Source organism: Trachurus trachurus (genome assembly GCF_905171665.1).
Source record: "Trachurus trachurus genome assembly, chromosome: 17".
In the NCBI taxonomy this organism is placed as follows: Eukaryota; Metazoa; Chordata; class Actinopteri; order Carangiformes; family Carangidae; genus Trachurus; species Trachurus trachurus.
In genome coordinates, this window is record NC_139900.1 from 2,009,788 (window position 1) to 2,026,930 (window position 17,143).

Sequence of the window (17,143 nt, forward strand, 5' to 3'; positions counted from 1 at the left end):
AAGCCGTTAAGTTAACATTTAGCTTCTGTTGTATTACAAGTTAAAGCAGATATCAGCTTCACGGCCGTTTCGGCTAATGCTGCGTTCAAGGCAGGCTTTTGAAACCGTAAGTTACAGCTTCAAGTCACAACTACGACTTGGTAGCGTTCCAGGTAACCCGTAGCTCGTGTTTTTACCATCCTGTTGTCTGTGAAAGTTCCCTATAACGGCCACTCGTAACTTCCGACCCGTGAACTCGTACCAGATCGAACTGGTATGACTTCACAGGAAGGAAAAACACAAAGTACGAGTTTCTTTGAACGCACCATGAGTTAGCAGCCCCCGCCCTTGTCAGGCATCAATTGGTCCTCGTGCTACGTCACCACATTCACGCGCATCCCTTGGCTGCACACACAGCCCTTCATGCCGTTCTCTCTCCTCATTGGATAACACTTGTATCCCACAAGGAAAATTTTCTCCTCGGGTTACAGCAGAGCAGAGTGACGGAGAGACTCGTGTTTAGGCTGAAATACTTCATGTAAGTGATTGCTGACGGAAAATAGGACTATTTAGGACTTATATTAACAAAAACATTCCACTGATATCTGCTTTAATGTCTGTTTGTTTTATAAGTTTTATGTTGGTGAACACTTTTTTTTTTAAGATGCAAAACTTTATTATCAAATTTGAAACATACAAACATGACATTATACAAACATGAAACAACACTAAAGTACAGAGAGTGCATAATACATATAGCAGAGCTTGATAAAAATAAGTAAATGCAACAATAAATAAATAAATAAAATGAATAAAAAATAAAAATACAATGTATCCAGAAGGATGATTATGAACAATAAAGAGCCAGAAAATAAATATATGCAAAAATTGAAAAACAAAACAAAAACAGTAGAGATTTTATCTAGTAATATGGACCATAATCTTTTCCATAAGACTGGATGTCTTCAAAGCTTTCTTGTTTTTAAATATTTTACAGACAGAGTCATAAAAAGATTTAAGTTCCACATAAAATAAAGTTTTTGGTGAACACTTTTACTTTGGTGACTTCTGTGATTTCTAACTTACCGCAGCGCGCGGACTGAGCCTCCTCTGTCGCCGTAGTCACGTGTCTCACCCCGGAAGTGCAGCAGCAGAGCAGAGAGCACGCTGTTCGCTGTTCGCTGTTCGTCTCTAGTCCGGATCAGATCAGATCAGATTAAAAACCTGAAACCAGGTCCAGGTCCAAGTCCTCACCTGGTCTCAGGTCTGGAGGAGTGTGACGTCATGTCGGTGGTCGGGTGTGTACCTGGACAGTTTGATGACGCAGAGGAAAGGTGAGTGTGTGTTGTGTTACCATTATAGTGTGTTACCCAGCTGATGTGTTTACTCTGACGTCATCTTCATCACAGCGCCACGTTAAGACGTCATTAAAACCGACACATGTAAAGTTTCTACTAGTAGGGAGGTGAAGCCTTTGACTTCAAGTCATGATGCAAATGGAAGTACCTGAGGGTCATACAAATAAATCTATCCTAAGACACAAGTGAGATCACACTTTGTAGGCTATCTGAAATAAACACGTTTTTAAAATGCCTTTTTGAGTGCAACAAATATAGCCTACAAGTAGTTAAATAATAAGATGTAATTCATATCACAGTAGTGTCAGGAAAGACCAATTAGCCAAATATTGTGTTGGTCAAAATATAGGCCTACTTATAACTAGTTACTGCTTGTGTATGTTGATTTAAAAAAGTTGAATTTACATGTATGACATGTGTTTGACATATTTCATGTATTATACGTCAACTTAAAGTCAAAGGAAACATGTTTTTACTGTTCTCAAATGTAAAAATGGGTCACATTGGACCCTCTACATTATTTAAGGCTTATATAACCTGATACTGAATACATTTTACATTGTGCTCCTAAAGTAAACTACCAAATTTTAGTGTAGAGCTCCTTTAATAAGCAATGTTCAGCTTTTATGTACATAGGGAAGTTTAGGTTCACAGCTCTCACATAAAGCATATGATTAGGACTGACTTATTTCACCAGCGCAGTATAGCTGGCTAAGATCCTCTCTCAGAGTAGGCTAATGCTGAGAAACTGGTAAACTTCATTATTTTGGTAGATTTTTACTTTTGTGAATGCTTGATAATGCTCATCTTATCTATCTCATGATGTTACAGTATCTTTATTTCTTATTTCAAATGAGCCATAATAGAATGTCTTGACTGGACTTTAGGCTTCCTATGTCAGTCCGCCCTACAGATTGAAAAACATTAGATCCCTGTTCATCATTCAAACTGAGAAACAATCCTGAAATATTACAATCATGTCACAAATAAGCTGTAGATCACATCCAGGAGCTGAAAACATTGTAGTTTATATGGACATTCTAAATGGAATGTGTTTTTAACATGTGTTTTCTCAATTAAAAAAAGTCATTTTAAAAACGTGTTTATTTCAGATACAAAGTGTGATCTCACTTGTGTCTTTGGATAAATTTATTTGTATGACTCTAAGGTACTTCCATGCCAAAGAGGAGCTTTGCATCATGACTTGAAGTCAAAAGTCGCCTAACCTCCCTACTATTAGGAATTAACAGAAACATACAGGAATAAACGGGAATAAATCTGAAAATTTACTAAATTGAAGGTTGGCCCTTAATAAGTAATTAGTAATATTTTACTCAACATTCATGTTTTTGTTGTTCAGTAAAAGAATTGATTGTTCATACAAGAATTAAAACTTTATAAAATTCTACTTCAACACTATTCTACTAAATAAATCTGTTGAAATGTTTTTTAATTGTATTATTTTTCATGGATGTCTGCTTATGACAAAACAAAATATTTGCATTCATGTTTGGATATGATACAGTTTGTTTAAATTACCCCCAAATTCCAGTTAATTCCCATAAATTCCCAATAATTCCTATAAATTCCCATTATTCCCACGGAAAGTTTCTGGAAATTTACTGGAAATTTTCCGCTCCTTTGCAACCCTAATCACGGCGCAGCAGCTGCTCACCGTGGTTCTAACTTCTGACTGTTGCTCCTCTGCTCTGCAGCGACCAATCACAGGTGTCGGCTGTGGTGAGTCAGGTCAGTGATGTCACCCTGCAGCCTGTAGCAGCAGCGTCGTCGACGTCGTTGTCATGCCAACAGGACGAGGAGGAGGAGGAGGAAGAGGAGGATTATGATGATGATGAAGATGATGAGGATGAAGAGTGGGCGTGGAGGTCAGGAGGAGGAGATCTGACCAAGAGATACAACAGAACCAACTGTCAGGTCTGACCAATCACTGACCAGTCACTGATCCAGCACTAGGGATGGGAACTGAACTCCACCAAAGCACCGAGTACCGATTCACTATGGAGCCATTTCCCTGACATTAAAAGTTGGCATTGAAAACAGTATTTGGCATTGTAATAACAATTTTTGGCATTGAAAATAAAATTTGGCATTGTAATAAAAGTTGTATTGACACTGAAACAAATATTGGCATTGAAAAATGTTGGAACACAGGCATAAAAAATACAATATTTTATTTGGATTAAAAAAAAAATATATATATATATATATATATTATCATGTAGTTTTCAATGTCAGTCTTCAGATTTCTTCTTCATGTCCACCTTTTTTCAGTGTGTGTTTTTTACACTGTATTTTTTCCCCAAGTCTCACTGCTGTTTACATTTTTTTTAAATATTTTTTACCGTAAGCGAAAAAAAAAATTGAAACTGGTGTTTCAATAATTTTTTTCAGTTTCAATGTTCTTTTTTTCAATGCCAAGTTACTGTCGGTTTTGAAAACTACATGATAGCCTACTATACTTTTTAAAAATCCAAATAAAATATTGTATTGTTTTTTACGCCTGCTGTGTTCCAACATTTTTCAATGCCAATACTTGTTTCAGTGTCAAATTTTATTTATTTTCAATGCCAAAAATTGTTATTACAATACCTGAATATTCTCCGGTAGCTTCTCATCACAGTCGGCTCCGTGCAGAGTTTGAGCTGCTCCTCAGTTTCATTTTTTTTTTTTTTTGAGTTTCACACAGAACTTTCTGATGTTTCCATGTTTCTCCTTCTGCCACAGTAACAAGACAACGTACATATTTTCAGACAAGATAGTCTCATGACCTATTTATTTATTAAAAATTTTTTTTCATTTAATGACTATTTGATTATAAAAAAAAACATTGACATAAAATACTCTTAAAGGCTGAGGAGATGAGATGTTGTTGAGAAATAAATATTAAAAACCGGGAGGTTCCCAGGTACAGAGTATCGGTACCGTATTGATTCCAATGTGAAAGGTTCCCATCCCTACCCATCACTGATCAATCACTGATCATTGATTATTGATTATTGATCAGCTCACTCTTCTGTTTGTCTTTAGTCCAACAGACAGAATCCGTCCAATCGGGCGCTGCCGTCGTCAACGCCGTCAGACAAAGCTCTGAGGAAATACGAACACAAGATCAACCTGGGTAAGTACACATGTACAAGTACTAGGGGTGGGAGAAAAAATCCATTCACATAAATATTGCGATATCTTTTTTGACGATTTTTAAATAGATTTTTTTTTTCAAAAATCGATTTTTTTTTTTGAAAAAAAATATTTTTTTTAAATTTTTTTTAAATTTTTTACTTTTTTTTAAAAATATTGTGCAATGTGCATTTGTTCGCCTTTTTTACATCCAGAGAGTCCAGGTTTTGAAAAGGGTTTAAGTTCACTTTATAATGGAGTATGTTAATTTATAGACTCCTACAGTGTTTGTGTGCAGATAAATGTTAAAAATGCTAAAGACTAAAAATCATAGAGAGAATCGGCAATATCGTAGAATCACAATTTAAATCGAATCGCCATCCAAAAAATCATAGAAGAATTTAATCGGGAGAAAAGCATATCATCCCAGCCCTAACAACTACACCTGTTGTGTTTGTTTGCAGATAAACTGAATTACGCCGACTCAGTGATCAACAAAGTGACGACGATGCAGAAACAGAGAGACGCCGACACGTACGTTGATTCACCTGAGAACCTCGAATAAGAACTAATATTAACCAGCCATGTGTTTCTGTTAGAGGTGTTCACCTGGGGAATAACTGTGATGATGAAATAACAACGTGTACTTCCATTTCCTCTTTCAAAAATATGTTTCAAACCAAAGCACTAAAATAATATATAATTTTTTTCTCTCTCTTTATCTCTTTTCTCATTAGTTTTGGTAAAAAGGGTAAAAGGCAGAATAAGCATGAACTTCAGCCTGCACCTTTAACATTAGCTCTCCTCATTGTATTATGTATTTGTGTGTATTAAGTAAATTCCATCTGTTGAGAAGGGGGGGAGATAAAATGCTAATCGAACAAACTGAACTGAAACTGACAGGTCATGTGACGCGCTTCTCACCTTCTGATTGGCTCCTCTCTCTCTGCAGGTTCAGAGTGAAGGACAAGTCAGACCGAGCCACAGTGGAGCAGGTGAGCAGCACACGGAGTACAATAATCAGTAGATACTACTAGGGGTGTAACGATACACAAAAATCACGGTTCGGTACGTACCTCGGTTTTGAGGTCTCGGTTCGGTTCATTTTCGGTACAGTAAGAGAACCGGCTGCACGTGTAGCTGCAGGCGGACTGTAAACAAACACAACTTCTCTTCTAGAAACTCACCCGTGCTCAGCGTGGTACCGAACCGAACGCCCCGCACCGAAACGGTTCAATAGTATTTAGTATTTAGTATTTATTTATTTGCACCATAAAAAACGACAATTACAAAAAACAGAAATGAAACAGAATAGTAAGTGCGGGAGAGGTTAAAAAACCCTATATGGGCTTATAAAAAGCTCCTCCCCAAGAAATATATGTACCATTACACCCCTAATAGATAATCAATGGTACTGGTTGTTTGTTTGTTCTGCAGGTTCTGGATCCCAGGACCCGGATGATTCTGTTCAAGATGTTGAGTCGAGGAGCGATCAGCGAGATAAACGGCTGCATCAGCACCGGCAAGGAGGTCAGAGGGGTTCCCCTGGTTCTATAGGTTCTCTAGGTTCTCCACTGGTTGTTTAGGTTCTCCACATGTTCTCCACGTGACCAGTGTTGGGCAAGCTACTTGGAAAATGTAGTGAGTTCAGCTACAAGTTCCTCTACATGAAATGAAGCTTCACTACACTGAAGCTACCCACCAGAGAAATGTAGCAAGCTACGCTACAATAACATGACTAAAGTAGCTTAGCTACATCAAAGCTATTTTTTTTGTTTGTTTGTTTTACATCAAAACAACTTCATTCCAACACATTGCTCTCTAGTGATCAATAAAACTTTAAGACAAACAGATCGGCAAAAAATGTTCATTTCAATAGTTTAGGCTATTTAAAAAAAAAAAAAAAACTGCAGTTTCTCCTCTTGGCATTTGTCCTGCCTCTTCCTGCCTAAATGCCCTTCTACACACACACACACACACACACTCGCACGTTTGATGTTTTCTGACTGAATTGTGAGCTTAGCTGGCGATTGTTGCGTTGTGTTTAGCTTCGGGAAAATACCTTCATGTGAATGTGTGTCCTCAAACCCCTATTTGACGTGTTGGACGTTGAGCGCAGCTTCATGTTTGTGTTGCAGAGGAAGCTGAGAACGTGTAACGTTAGGTAATTGTTCTCCTGTGTTCCTCTGTGTTCCAGGCCAACGTGTACCACGCCAGCACGGCGGCCGGAGAGAGCAGAGCCATCAAGATCTACAAGACCTCCATCCTGCTCTTCAAGGACCGGGACAAATACGTCAGCGGAGAGTTCAGGTACGTACGGCACGCCGCACCACAGAAGAAGCCTCTGACGCTGCTGTCCATTGGAACGATACGTCACCGCCGCCGCCGCCGCCATCTTGAGCCGGGGGGAAGCTGTGTCCTCTAGGCCAGGGGTTCTCCACTAGTCTCACTCTGGGCTCCACATGTTCACATGGTCATTAAGTCGCGACCCACTTTTATAGAATTCAAACCAAGAATTTTTTTTTAAAGCATTGAGCAAAGTGCATTTCAGAGCACATGAATGAAACTGAGGAGTTACCATGACAACTGCATGTACGGAAGTGAATAAAATAATATCAAACTGCACAAAATGGAGACCAACAAAACAATATATTTGACTTCTAATGCATCTCTGCATTCAGAGCATGTTCACTAAAGTGAATAAATATCAAACTGCACAAAATAAAGACCCACAAAACAAAACCAGATTCACTGCATCAGGCCACATTAATAAGAAACTGATATCTTTGCATTCAGAGCAAATAATAAGAAAGTGAGGAGGAGCATTACAACTGCATGTGTTCACGTGTCTCGTGCCTTTCAAAATAAGTTATTTTTCAAAATAAAAGACATGTCCAACATCAGATGTGCATTAAATATTATTTACTTTTTTGACCAGCTGTCCGCGACCCGTCCAGAACGGGTCTAGACCCACGTTGGGTCCTGTCCCACCAGTTGAGAACCACTGGACTAGAGTTCTCAACGGGTTGGGCCCGACAAACCCGTATTGAATTGAATTGAATTGAATTGAATTGAATTGAATTGAATTATTAGAAATGTCAGACATATATTTATGATTCAACAACAACATTTTTTGAAAAAAATTATATACTGTCTGTATCTCATGAACCAATGGTTATAGCCTAAATGTTAGACTGTTAACATGCCCATTCCATTTCATTACTTTCCATGTATTCATGTGTTGGTGAAAAGGTGTATATATATTTTTTCAACGTATTAAACATACACTTAGATACTCAGACACACACCCACATGCATAAATACACTGAGATTAGTTCTACAGGGTCTGACTGCTGGTCAGACGTTTATATGTCTATGGTCAGAACCCCGGACCAAGATGGCCGCCGTGTTGACGCGCCTGACAGCCAGAATGCAGCGTCTACGTGTATCTATGTGTTCACACCACAGAAGAAGAGTTCCATGTCCCTCTCTTGTTCTCCAGGTTCCGTCACGGTTACTGCAAAGGGAACCCCAGGAAGATGGTGAGAACGTGGGCGGAGAAGGAGATGAGGAACCTCATCAGGTCAGACCCAGAACCAAATATAACCACTTTTCTTAGGCCTGACAGCAGCTAAAAAAACGTTAATACAGAGGTGGAAACCGCCACACACACTCTATCTCTCAATGGACTGCCTTACTGCACGACATTACTTCTCTGGAGCTCTCGATTGTTCGATCGAATGGGGCTACAGCGAATAGCATCGAGGTCCTGTCTAAGGCATTGGAGAAGATTAGACTTAAGTTACATAGATGGAACTGGTTAGTCGATAGGGCTTAGTCCCCCATGTATGAACTATAAAAGTGTATGAAGATGTTTGGGTAAATTTGTGCATGTGGATCTGTGTGAGTTGAGGGGTACCTGTATGGTATGTCTGGTATGTATGCTGAATATTTGGGAGGATGCTACTGGCAGTGTGAACTGATAAGATCACCCTTGTCTCGGGATGGTCATTATTACTTATTTCTATTACTGGTGTACCCTTTGGACATTTGTTAGTAGAAGATGAGAGGGACAAGGGGACTTGACACTCCTGTGTTAATTAATTGAACTGTATGTGATGTACTTCCCCCTTTGTGTTCAGATACTGACTGAATCCAGCAGGGGGGGGGGGTAAGCCAGAGGGGTAGGGGTGGTATGGGTGGGATAAGGGTGGGACAATAGCTCACATAGTTATGACGTACACATTTTATATACGATGTATGGTGGTATATGTATGATGCAAGGTGGTGTATGTATGTATATCAATTATGTAGCTGTGAATTTGATTTAATGTGGGCATATTGTAAAAAGGGCGGGGGGGATGAAAAAATAAAAACTTGATCACAAAAAAAGAAAAGAACCCGATATAACCAAACAGAACCCAGTAGAACTGAGGCTGTGTGTGTTCTAGGCTGCAGACCGCGGGGATCCCGAGTCCAGAACCGCTGCTGCTGCGGAGCCACGTTCTGCTGATGGGCTTCATCGGGAAAGACAACATGTGAGAACCGATTCACCGAGTCATTGATCAGTGCTGTGTGGTAACCGTGGTAACCGTGGTAACCGTTGGTAACCGTGGTAACCGTGGTTTCCTGTATCCATCCCACCAGGCCGGCTCCCCTGCTGAAGAACGCGGCGCTGTCCGAGTCGAAGGCCCGAGAGCTCTACCTGCAGGTTCTCCAGAACATGAGGACCATGTTCCACGAGGCGCGGCTGGTCCACGCCGACCTCAGCGAGTTCAACATGCTGTAAGATATCCCATCATGCATTGCGGTCACGGATGGCCGTTACCACAGCGGCCCAGAGCGACCGGTGTAGCTACCAAATAAATGAAGTAGTGCAGAGGTAGAACATGGTGGAACTAACTAGTGTGGGTTCTCCTCCTCCTGTCTGCAGGTACCACAACGGAGACGCTTACATCATCGACGTGTCCCAGTCGGTGGAACACGACCATCCCCACGCCCTGGAGTTCCTCAGGAAGGACTGCAGCAACGTCAACGGTGAGAACCCTCTGCTGCCATAGATATACAGTACAGGCCAAAAGTTTGGACACACTCAATGCATTTCCTTTATTTTCATGACTATTTACATTGTAGATTCTCAGTGAAATTCCACTAATGAACCTGACAAGACACACTGACACCTGGGAAGTGAAAACCATGTTCAGGTCAGGTAACAGGTTCACCTCTTGAAGCTCATCAAGAGAATGTCAAGAGCAAAAAGCAGTAATCAGAGCAAAGGGGGGCTACTTTGAAGAAACTAGAACTGGTGGGGGCAGAGATAGAGGAGGAGGAGGAAGAAGGAGAGGAAGAAGAAAAGACGTGTTTTCAGTTATTTCACACTTGTTGTCTTGTTGTTAATTCCACATGTGTTCATTCATAGTTTTGGTGCCTTCAGTGAGAATAAAGGAAACACATTGAATGAGAAGGTGTGTCCAAACTTTTGGCCTGTACTGTATATACGTAGATGCCTCTGCCTCTGACGCTGCTGCCCATTGGAACGGATTGTCACCGCCGCCGCCATATTGAGCAGGAGGTGTCTAACTTTGACTTCCTGTATCTCCAGAGGCAGTAGAGGTCTATCACTGAAGCCGTTTCTTTTAATATAAATACTACAACTCAGCTACACAACTCACCTTAGCAGTTATAGGGTTAATGTCAGTGCCATGAAACTGATTTAATATGGCCTAGCACAGTTATATAGGTAGCCTCATCACCATAGCAACCACAAACTCACAGCCGGGGGAAAGAGCTGATAAGCCTATAGCCTACACATACAGGCAACAAAATAACAAACTATTAATATATTAACTAGCGGTATATGCACTAAATGTAACACATATCCACCCTATGATACGTTACGTTAGTTTCATTTATGTCAGGCACTTAAAACTGCCAACTCTCGTCTATAGGAGGTATAGAGGCGACATGATTGAGGTGTATAAACTTGTACATAAAATATATGATCCCACAGTGGAGCCCGTTGTTAGTTTCTGGAATAATAGTTATGAGCTAAGAGGGAATTCTTTAAAACTCCTTCTGGACCAAAAAGGTGTCGTTGTGACAAAAGAAAATATCTTTTTGCACTCAGAGTTGTAAGAGTACAGAACGAGCTTCCTGTGGATGTAGAGCAGCTCCGTCAGTCAACTCTTTTAAAAATAGACTCCATCAATGTTGGTCAAACAAGGACTTTTTATATCATTACAGGGCAAGGGGAGGAATTATTTTGTTTCTTTCTCTTTCTTGTTTTTGTGTCCCGTGTTCTAACGGCGCTCTCTCTGTGTCTCTCCCCAGAGTTCTTCGTGCGGCGCGGCGTGGCCGTGATGACGGTCAGAGAGCTGTTCGACTTCGTCACCGACCCGTCCATCACCCGCCACAACATGGACCAGTACCTGGAGAAGGTCTGCACAACCACACACAACCACACACACACAACCACACACAACCACATACAACCACACACAACCACACACAACCACACACAACCACACTAGGGATGCACCGAATATATTCGGCCGAATATTACAAAAAAGCTACATTCGGTATTTGGTGGAGTGAGCGAAAAGCAAGGCCGAATATAAAAAAAAAAAGAAATTCTGATGAATACGCGATCGCGATCTTTCAGCACTCACAATGGGCCGATATAAATGAAAAACTTTATTTAACTTGTCGTTCTTTTTTTTATGTTTTAATAAACATTTACTTTCTTTGAAAATTAAGTCTAAAATAATAAATATTTTATTTATCCAATAGGCCCTATTAAAAAAAAAAAAAATTAAAACCACTTTCGGTATTATTCGGTTATTCGGCCAAGCGTTTTGATTTTTAATTCGGTATTCGGCTTCGGCCAAAAAAAAATGCCATTTGGTGCACCCTTAAACCACACAGAACCACACATACAGAACCCAGGGCCGTTGTATAGGGGAGAAAGGTGATGATAACTCTAGGGGCCCAGCGCCCAGTGGGGCCCATAAAAAACCCCAGTAGTCTAATCTTTGTATGACTGATTTATTCAGCGTAAGACCCTGACTAATACTCATAGTACACTGTAAAAACTCTACATCTTTCCAAGAATATTTGTCTTATTTCTTGTCCAAAAGTCTCATTTCTAGTCAAAACTAATCTCTTTCCACTTAAAATAAGACTCATCACCTAAAAATTAACTTGTTTTTACATCATTTTCACTTAAATTCACAATAAATAGAAAAATCTGCCAGTGAAAGTAAGTTTTTTGTGCTTGTAATAACGAAGAAAAACTTGCTCCACTATCAGATTTTTTCTACTTATTCCAAGTGAAAATCTGCTTGAAAGAAGTAAAAAGTGTCTAAAAACAAGCTACTTTTAATGTGATGTGTCTTATTTTAAGTAGAATGAGATTTGTTTTGACTAGAAATGACATTTTGACTAGAAATAAGACAAATATTCTTGCTAAGATACTTGAGTTTTTGCAGTGTAATGCTGCATTAGCATCAAAACAAAGAAGGCTAAATAAAAAACCATAATACATACGTAGTCTAAGAAAAAAAAAAGGAAAAGTTAGGGGGAGGGGCCCACTTTAGTATTCTTTAAGGGGGCCCAGAATTCATAGCAACGGCCCTGACAGAACCACACACAGAACCGTCTCTCTGTCCGTTGGTTGCCTAGGCGATGGTGTCTATCCATTGTGACCCTCTGTGTGTGTGTGTGTGTGTGGTTGCCTAGGCGATGGTGGTGGCGGCAGATCGGACGTCCCAGCAGCGGTCGGACCAGGACAGCGTGGACGAGGAGGTCTTCATGAAGTCCTACATCCCCCGGACGCTGACGGAGGTGAGCCACTACGAGAGGGACGTGGACCGGATGAGGACCGAGGAGGAGGGGGACGGGGGTCGCCATGACAACGTAAGACACGCACACACACACAGAGACACACACACACACACACACACACCAATTAACTCCTGATCAGTAACTGGCTGTATTCGAAACCGCATACTACACTGCTAGTAAGGAACTGATTTGGCCAAAATGCAGTATGCAAACTAGGGCTGGGATGATACGCTTTTCTCCCGATTCGATTCTTCTACGATTCGATTTAAATTGTGATTCTACGATATTGCCGATTCTCTCTATGATTTTTAGTCTTTAGCATTTTTAACATTTATCTGCACACAAACACTGTAGGAGCCTACAAATTAACATACTCCATTATAAAGTGAACTTAAACCCTTTTCAAAACCTGGACTCTCTGGATGTAAAAAAAAAAAAGGCTAACAAATGCACATTGCACAATATTTAAAAACATTAAAAAAAATCAAATTTTTTTTTTTTCTTCAAAAAACGAAATTGGATTTTTGAAAAAAAAAATCGATTTAAAAATCGTCAAAAAAGATATTGCGATATTTATGTGAATCGATTTTTTCTACGTAGTATGTAGTAGGCAGTACGGTAGTATGCGGTTTCGAAAACAGCCGGTGTGACCTGTTTATTGATTGTTCTTGTTATGATGATGATGATGATGATGGTGATGATGGTGGTGATGATGATGATGGTGGTGATGATGGTGGTGATGCCTCTGTCTCTCAGGTGCTGTACCAGACTCTGACGGGTCTGAAGAAGGATCTCTCTGGAGTTCAGACAGTGAGTCTCATTAACACTAACCCTGTTGATGGACACGTGTTCATTTGTTCTAACTGTCCCTTTAATGATCATGTTAACCCTCTAATCCACATGGAGAAGTGGAGCGGCTTTATGCTAATGTTTTTTTAAATTGAAAATAATGTGTAGTGGTTTTAATCAGTCCTGTAACGCAATGTGGCCGCGGTGCAGAGTGACAGGCGGGCTTGTTGTTAAAGGGATAAATTAACTTTTTTTTTTCGTGTCTTGCCTCACTCCTGAGTCCATGACCAGCAGATAGACACCATCCTTTCCACTGTGCGTGCAGTAACCATGGAGATAGAGCCGTATCGCCGTAATTAGCTTAGCTCAAACACTGGAAGTGTATGGGTAGTGTTAGCCTGCCTCCTACCTAAAGTCGCTAATTAGCTTAGCTCAAACACTGGAAGTGTATGGGTAGTGTTAGCCTGCCTCCTACCTAAAGTCGCTAATTAGCTTAGCTCAAACGCTGGAAGTGTATAGGTAGTGTTAGCCTGCCTCCTACCTAAAGTCGCTAATTAGCTTAGCTCAAACGCTGGAAGTGTATAGGTAGCGTTAGCCTGCCTCCTACCTAAAGTCGCTAATTAGCTTAGCTCAAACACTGAAAGTGTATGGGTGGTGTTAGCCTGCCTCCTACCTAAAGTCGCTAATTAGCTTAGCTCAAACACTGGAAGTGTATAGGTAGTGTTAGCCTGCCTCCTACCTAAAGTCGCTAATTAGCTTAGCTCAAACACTGGAAGTGTATAGGTAGTGTTAGCCTGCCTCCACCTAAAGTCACTAATTAGCTTAGCTCAAACGCTGGAAGTGTATGGGTGGTGTTAGCCTGCCTCCTACCTAAAGTCGCTAATTAGCTTAGCTCAAACACTGGAAGTGTATGGGTAGTGTTAGCCTGCCTCCTACCTAAAGTCACTAATTAGCTTAGCTCAAACACTGGAAGTGTATGGGTAGTGTTAGCCTGCCTCCTACCTAAAGTCACTAATTAGCTTAGCTCAAACACTGGAAGTGTATAGGTAGTGTTAGCCTGCCTCCACCTAAAGTCACTAATTAGCTTAGCTCAAACGCTGGAAGTGTATAGGTAGTGTATCTGAAATGTTCTTTTTGACAAGAGGCAAAACTGAATTACAGAGATCTACAACACATATCCAGTCTGGCTTTTAAATGTTAAAATGGCTTGCCATACACACCTGGAGGCGTTTGATAGATCTGAAGAGGGTGTAAATATTTTGGGTGTACGCCATCTTTGGCTTTTTGCCAGACGTGAAAGTTTAGTAGCACTTTTACACCCTGTTTGATAAATGAGGCCCCTTTTAGCAACGCTTATCTTAGCTTATCCTAGCTTAGCTTAGCTTAGCTTAGCTTAGCATGGGTTAGCCTGACTGTCTGTGTTTGTCCAGGTTCCTGCTCTGCTGGAGGACGAGCACGCCTCCTCAGGGGAGGAGGAGGGGGAGGAGGAGGAGGAAGAAGAGGATGAAGAGGAAGATGATGAAGATAAGCAGCAGCAGAGCGGGGAGACGCCGATGGACAGAAAGGTGTTGGACTGTCGTCGTGTCTGAGGCTGTATTCAAAATCGCATATTATACTGCTAATACGTACTGATTTGGCCAAAATGAAGTATGCAGTATGCAAACAAAATCTAAATCTGCAGTATGCAAAAAATTCCCGGATGTCGTACTGATTTGAGAAATATCTCCAGTATCTGACCAGTCTACATTGCGTACTGTATCCCACAATGCAATGCTCCCCTGACGTCTAACCGTAACCAAAGACGCTAGTGAAGTATCGGCCGTAACTATATAGTTTAATAAAATAAAACGTAGGTGGTTTGTGTCCGTAGGCTCCAGAGCCCCGAGGCAGCGCTGCTCTTCTGTCCAATACACACAGGAAGCTTCACTTTACATTCAGACTAACTAATGCTACTGATACAGCTGTTAGGTTTCATCAATGAGACCAACATTTATCTCCTAAAAATACTTTAACCAGCCGGTGGTAAACCTCTAAAAACCTGTGGGTAAGTTAATTAGCGATGGTTTTCTCCCCCGGGATGACTACGGAGGTTGGCCGGCCGAGCAGCTCTGCAGAGAAAACTTCTAAACAGCCGTCGTTTTGATAAACTGGCCGTAGATTTGGAATCTAAACAGTTACTTTCTCACATGAAAACATATTAAAACTTAATAAAGTTACATAATTACAGGCAGCGCTAGAGCAGGAAATAAAACAGCTTTTAGCCTGTTTTACAGCTACCGCTACCGGTTGCCGCGAAATGCATTCTGGGAAACTTGTATACTGCATACTGTGGTGTGAACGGTGTCCTACATTCAGTATGCAGTATACAGTATATACTAACGCAGTATGCAGTAGCCAGGGCCGTTGTACAGGGGAGAAAGGTGGTGATAACTCTAGGGGCCCAGCGCCCAGTGGGGCCCATAAAAAACCCCAGTAGTCTAATCTTTGTATGACTGATTTATTCTGCTTAAGACCCTGACTAATACTCATAGTACACTGTAAAAACTCTACATCTTTCCAAGAATATTTGTCTTATTTCTTGTCCAAATGTCTCATTTCTAGTCAAAACTAATCTCTTTCCACTTAAAATAAGACTCATCACCTAAAAATTAACTTGTTTTTAGATCATTTTCACTTAAATTCACAATAAATAGAAAAATCTGCCAGTGAAAGTAAGTTTTTTGTGTTTGTAATAAGGAAGAAAAACTTGCTCCACTATCAGATTTTTTCTACTTATTCCAAGTGAAAATCTGCTTGAAAGAAGTAAAAAGTGTCTAAAAACAAGCTACTTTTAATATGATGAGTCTTATTTTAAGTAGAATGAGATTTGTTTTGACTAGAAATGACATTTTGTCTAGAAATAAGACAAATATTCTTGCTAAGATACTTGAGTTTTTGCAGTGTAATGCTGCATTAGCATCAAAACAAAGAAGGCTAAATAAAAAACCATAATACATACGTAGTCTAAGAAAAAAAGGAAAAGTTAGGGGGAGGGGCCCACTTTAGTATTCTTTAAGGGGCCCAGAATTCATAGCAACGGCCCTGGCAGTAGGCAGTACGGTAGTATGCGGTTTCAAAAACAGCCTGAGCGTTTGTTTTGTCTCTGAGTGATGATGTAACAGTGAGTTTGTCTCTGAGTGATGATGTAACAGTGAATGTGTTTGCAGGAGAAGAAGAAGATGGTGAAAGAAGCTCAGAGAGAGAAGAGGAAAGACAAAGTCCCCAAACACGTCAAGAAGAGGAAGGAGAAAGTGTCCAAGATGAAGAAGGGCAAATGAAATGACCCCAGACTGAACAGCAGCAGCCAATCACAGCTCAGCTCTGTGACCAGCAGCTGCTCTGATTGGCTCCACACAACACAACACAACACACCACCGGACTGAGCTTCAGCTGATCGATATCAGACACAAACTGATCAGTGATCAATAAAGGTTTTATACTGACATCAGCTCTTCAACTTCAACTTTTATTAGTTTTGCAGTCGACAAGAACATAAAATAACACAAAGACACAGACGACAGCAAATCCACAACAGGAAGAGGAATGACAACAAAATCAACACTTACTAAAGGGATAGTTCAACATTTTGTCAAATTGGCCCATTGCCATAATCCCTCTATAGTCATAGCAGTAGGTTTGTTACCTTTAATTGTCGGTGCAAGCTACTTTTAGAACGGTGGAGCAGAGCCGTGAGCTGCTCAGAGCTACGCTACGGAGGCTCATTATGGGATTTCTTGGTTTTTCCCTCATCAAACTCATCAAATACACAATCCAACAACTCCACAACGCTCTGGTGGACAAGTTGTGAGCTGCACATTCACCACGCTATGAGATAATAACACAACGTTACCACACAGAGTTGTTTTAGAGGGAAATACAGAGACTGTTGATGAAAAACTGTCCCTGAAGGCAACGTGCATCAGTGGTTTTGCATGAATTTCCCTCTAAAACACTGACTTTTTGATTGTTTGAATTTTACCAGATTTTTCTAAAAAATA

The 17,143-nt window shown here is 40.6% G+C and overlaps 1 protein-coding gene across 1 annotated transcript in view; it reads left to right on the plus strand.

Moving 5' to 3' along the window:
* The window catches only part of riok1 (RIO kinase 1 (yeast)), a 42,583-nt gene extending 25,440 nt beyond the window's left edge, over positions 1–17,143 (plus strand). The window contains exons 2-17 of the mRNA XM_083991643.1: positions 1,152–1,313; positions 3,053–3,272; positions 4,386–4,476; positions 4,940–5,009; positions 5,428–5,470; positions 5,913–6,005; positions 6,673–6,785; positions 7,978–8,058; positions 8,927–9,013; positions 9,123–9,260; positions 9,409–9,512; positions 10,806–10,912; positions 12,213–12,389; positions 13,074–13,127; positions 14,537–14,671; positions 16,313–17,143. Of these exons, the coding sequence (XP_083847769.1) occupies positions 1,264–1,313; positions 3,053–3,272; positions 4,386–4,476; positions 4,940–5,009; positions 5,428–5,470; positions 5,913–6,005; positions 6,673–6,785; positions 7,978–8,058; positions 8,927–9,013; positions 9,123–9,260; positions 9,409–9,512; positions 10,806–10,912; positions 12,213–12,389; positions 13,074–13,127; positions 14,537–14,671; positions 16,313–16,423 (1,674 nt within the window). The 5' untranslated portion in view covers positions 1,152–1,263 and the 3' untranslated portion in view covers positions 16,424–17,143. The remainder of the gene's footprint in view (positions 1–1,151; positions 1,314–3,052; positions 3,273–4,385; positions 4,477–4,939; positions 5,010–5,427; positions 5,471–5,912; positions 6,006–6,672; positions 6,786–7,977; positions 8,059–8,926; positions 9,014–9,122; positions 9,261–9,408; positions 9,513–10,805; positions 10,913–12,212; positions 12,390–13,073; positions 13,128–14,536; positions 14,672–16,312) is intronic.